The sequence below is a fragment of the Vigna radiata genome, unplaced genomic scaffold, assembly GCF_000741045.1.
Source record: "Vigna radiata var. radiata cultivar VC1973A unplaced genomic scaffold, Vradiata_ver6 scaffold_273, whole genome shotgun sequence".
Classification (NCBI taxonomy): domain Eukaryota; kingdom Viridiplantae; phylum Streptophyta; class Magnoliopsida; order Fabales; family Fabaceae; genus Vigna; species Vigna radiata.
In genome coordinates this window covers 260,869-265,248 of record NW_014543808.1, presented here as the reverse complement: position 1 = coordinate 265,248, position 4,380 = coordinate 260,869, and the positions used below count along the sequence as shown (strand labels likewise).

Sequence of the window (4,380 nt, the reverse complement as noted above, 5' to 3'; positions counted from 1 at the left end):
CATCCTGATCATTTTTTTTATTATGGTAAAATTGGATTATGATAAATTTGGTTTTAATATCAAGATAATCAAATAATATAATCTAAAATGAAATATTGTTATATAAAAGTAAATTATATTGTTCAACATATATTATTAAAGACAAAGATGTTCAATACTATAAAAATTAAAGACAACCCATGTTCAATACTACAAATTAAAGAAAAAAATGTTCAATACTAAAAATTAAAGACATAGATGTTCAATACTAAAAATTAAAGACATAGATGTTCAATACTAAAAATCAAAGAGAAAAATGTTCAATACTAAAAATTAGAGACATAGATGTTCAATACGAAAAATTAAAGAAAAAGATATCTAAGGTTCTTTTTCTTCGTTATATTCATTATGTGACACATTTCCTTCATGAGATACCTACTATATAACATAATAGTTACCCAGTTATATATTTAAAAAAGCTTCATAAATAGAAGAGATGCAAATGCTGTATAAAGAGATGTAGTGTCTCATCACAGGATAAGGAACCATATGGTGCAAGGGTCTCCNTGACAGCTTCATTAACAAAACTGGCACCAGACAACATATTTGAGAAACACAAAATTAGGATTCAAAGACGTTAATTTCAAACTAGCAGAGTACTTTTATGTTTCATATACAACAGTTTTCATGGTTCAATAATCTTTTTTTTTCTTCTAGTAAGCACGATGAATGTCATGAAAGAAAAAATTGACCAGTATATTCAATTAAAATCTCAGGGGTAAAAGGCTTCTACTGGCTTATTATTGAAAGAAAATATATTGAAGGTAGAAGTAACAGTTATCTTGTCAAAAGGATCAANGGCATTCTATGCTTGGAACCTTGAATTAAAAATGCATGAAATATAAGGTAGCAGATACAAAAACCTGAGATTTCTCATGAAGTCATTAAAGTATAGCCGGCCAAAACTTTTCTGCACAAGCTACAATACATCAAGAAAGCAATTATGTAGAGTCATNGTAGGTGGTGTTATGACATACTTCTCTGCCTTTTCGTTTTCATTCCAAATATGGTGAAAAAATTCCTGCATGACAATTACCTTGTTATATGGAGAATGAAACACAAAATAATCAGAATCAGATATTGAAAAAGGCCTTCCCTCCAATTTTTCAAATCTGTATATGGAAGAACATTAATGAGAATTTGAAATCAAAAAGAAAAATTNTAAATGGCTTTGTTCGGTCTATGCTTACTTCTCACAGAAAATCTGTTAACAGGAATCAAGTACCATGAGATAACAGGTCTNTGAGAGTTTTCCATATATACAAGTGCCTGAGTTTGGTCTAAGCACTGAATTGGCCCATATAGAGTATCAGCAGTTTCATTCAACTCAAAAATTCACCTTTGTCCATATATACGCATCTATGCCTTATTGCAACAGGACACAACTCACGAATTACGTATACAGTTCACTCCAACTAAAGATTTTATCACCAAACNCATCAAGCATGCTCACATCCCATCATTTGGACCTATAATGTCTTAGGAGAAACTATAGAATGTAACTTTACAATCCAATTCAGTCCAATTACAGTAAGTCAGTGAGTAAACAAAATAAGACCAAAGGCAGCAAACACAATATTAATATATATATATATATATATATATATATATATATATATATATATATATATATATATATATATATATATACACACATACACACACACCTTGCTGTTTTGAAACACCCACATGCATCCACGGAGATACCCTGTAAAAATAGAAAACCAATGAGATATATAAACCTAGATGATGATAGTAAAACTTCTTGTTTTAGTTCTGAAAAGNAAAGTGGCTATATATGGTTAATTGATCCTTAGACTAAAAGCAAGAAAAGCTAAGAGAAAAACTGAAACAAATAACTGATATCCAAACAAACTTAGTTGATAGCAACAATTAACTGCACTGTCATGTCACCAATTTGAATCATATATCCATCTCAGCAAAGTTCCTTGTACGAATGATGGCTAGCAAGAAAAGGAAGATGCAAACAACATTAAAATCCTAACTAGGTCAGCACCTCAGCTTATATCAATCACTTGTAGCACACCAAGAACTCTATAAAGATATAATAAAACAAAATACATGATAGTGGGGAGGCCAAACTAAACCAAAGGCAATAAAACCAAAAGTTTTATTTCTAATGCAAAAGTTAGATAGAAAGAAAGAAATTCACAACAGAGTTGATTAAAGAAATTGGCAAATTGCAACAGCCAGAATTTATTAGTGGTTGTGTTACCTATACCTCCATTCTCAAAAGCCATGTAATCGTTTTTCCTAGGAGAGAACCCTCTCCATATTAGTGGTTGTGTTACCTTTCCAACTTTCACCTCTCCATTCTTCCTTTTTGTTCTAGATCCAGAAGTATTAGATGGTGTCATGTCTTTGGTAGTTTTGCTTATAATTGTTCTCAGCACAATAGAATTAGACAGCCAAAATGTCAACCTGCATCAAGATGNAAGAAGAGGTTAATTGCCCCGGCAGTCAGCACAGTTTCTGATGAAACTGTAACTTCCAATATAGGCAATTTTATTATAATAAATTAAGCATATCTCCTGTCAACGAATATAACAACTAGTTAAGGTGAAGATGAAAATTTAGGAACCTCAAACATTCACAATACAAAAAAATAAAATAAAAATCAAAAGACCTCCACAAAACTCATGTTTATTCTAGCAAACTTTGTTTCCCATTTTCAACAGACCATGAAAATATAAACTAACATGCATATCAAAGTTATTGCTCTGTTATATTCACATAAGCATTCTGCTATATATAATATAAGTTAACTAATGAATTATTTAAATCTTATCCTCATGCCGCAACCATCGGTAATAGAAGAGATAGCGGAATATCTCAAAACAAAGTTTTAACTTATAATTCACCTCTTATTTTCGAATTGTATAAATGTTCCATTGTCATTCAATCGTATGCATATCAATATTTAAAGAAAAAAAGAGAACATTTTATCCTACTGAACATTGAATTATCTAAATATGTTATATGATATGACATAGATTAGGTAAAAAGAACAAATGAGATGACATATGACAAAACANTCATTCCCAACATTTAAAAACACTCTAAAATCCATTGCACCAAAACCTTACTCTGTAGTGTCATTTGTTTCAGCTATCGTTCTAGTTAGTTTTTCCTAGGAAACACACAATCATTGGTTCCATTTCATTCGGAGTGGAATGGCCACAACAACCCCAAAGTTGATCTCCGACAAGAACGAGATGCGAAACTGGTCTCGCTCCATGCGGGCCCAAGGCAAGCTAATTGGGTTTGTCCCCACCATGGGCTTCCTCCACGCGGGCCACCTCTCTCTCGTCTCCCAGGCCCGCTCNCTCTGCGACGTGGTCGCCGTCTCCATCTACGTCAACCCGGGCCAGTTCGCGCCCTCCGAGGACCTCTCCACCTACCCCTCNGATTTCCAAGGCGACCTCCGCAAACTCGCCGCGCTGCCCGGCGGCGTCGACGTCGTCTTCCACCCCCACAATCTTTATGATTATGGACATAATAGTGGTGACGTGGCGGGTGAGGGAGGTGGCCCGGCGGCGTCTTGCGTTGATGGTGATGGGTCGGGACACGAGACTTGGNTGAGGGTTGAGAAGCTAGAAGTGGGATTGTGTGGGAAGAGTAGGCCCATTTTCTTCAGAGGGGTGGCTACTATAGTGACCAAATTGTTCAACATTGTGGAACCGGATCTGGCTGTGTTCGGGAAAAAGGATTATCAGCAGTTGAGAGTTATTCAGAGGATGGTAACCAATTTCTCAGAGCTTTTCTGTTTTGATTTATAGGAAAAGAAATAATATTTTTTGTTTAAACAGGGTAAATGACAATTTATGNATATCAAATAGGTGTTACTTTAGTTCCTGATAGAACTAAAATAATGATTATACAACTTAATAGTAGATTGGTAACTGAATTATGACACATTAACGTTGATATCGTACCTAGTTCTCAGGGAACAATGTCAGTCGTTAATGAAAAATCTATGAAGTTAGCATTGTCAACCAAATTTGTTTATGCTATGCTTACTTACTACTGTGTTAGATGTTGGTTCGTAGACTGACTGATTAGTGATTTTTTGTAGGTTCGAGATCTTGATTTTTCCATAAAAGTGATCGGTGCTGAAATAACACGTGAGANTGATGGCNTGGCAATGAGTTCACGTAATGTGCACCTTTCACCTGAAGAGAGGAAAAAGGTATTTAGTTTAACCAATTATTTTTAACTGCTCAAAGCCAGCAGTGACATTTAACTGTAAAGCATCTCGAAAGAATATGTAAAGATTATGTTCCAGAGCTTTTCTTATCTCATCCACTTCACTTTCAGCTG

General features: G+C 34.4%; 1 protein-coding gene and 1 long non-coding RNA gene across 3 annotated transcripts; one reads left to right on the top strand and one right to left on the bottom strand.

Annotated features, from left to right (window-relative positions):
- Nucleotides 1-350: 350 nt before the first annotated feature.
- LOC111241182 lies at nt 351-3,239 on the bottom strand. Of its 2 annotated transcripts, XR_002666994.1 has the most exons (5): nt 3,147-3,239; nt 2,282-2,481; nt 1,707-1,747; nt 903-1,060; nt 351-566 (listed from the first exon to the last, which is right to left on the bottom strand). It is a non-coding gene; the product is annotated as an uncharacterized LOC111241182 (long non-coding RNA). The 2 variants fall into 2 exon arrangements; XR_002666995.1 differs by lacking the exons at nt 351-566; nt 903-1,060; nt 1,707-1,747 and adding an exon at nt 1,755-2,003.
- Nucleotides 3,085-4,373, top strand: LOC106754844 (pantoate--beta-alanine ligase). The gene is made up of 2 exons (XM_014636910.2): nt 3,085-3,800; nt 4,136-4,373. Exons 1-2 carry the CDS (start codon nt 3,234-3,236, stop codon nt 4,274-4,276), a joined length of 708 nt encoding a protein of 235 aa, XP_014492396.1. The 5' UTR covers nt 3,085-3,233; the 3' UTR covers nt 4,277-4,373.
- The last annotated feature ends 7 nt before the right edge of the window (nt 4,374-4,380 follow it).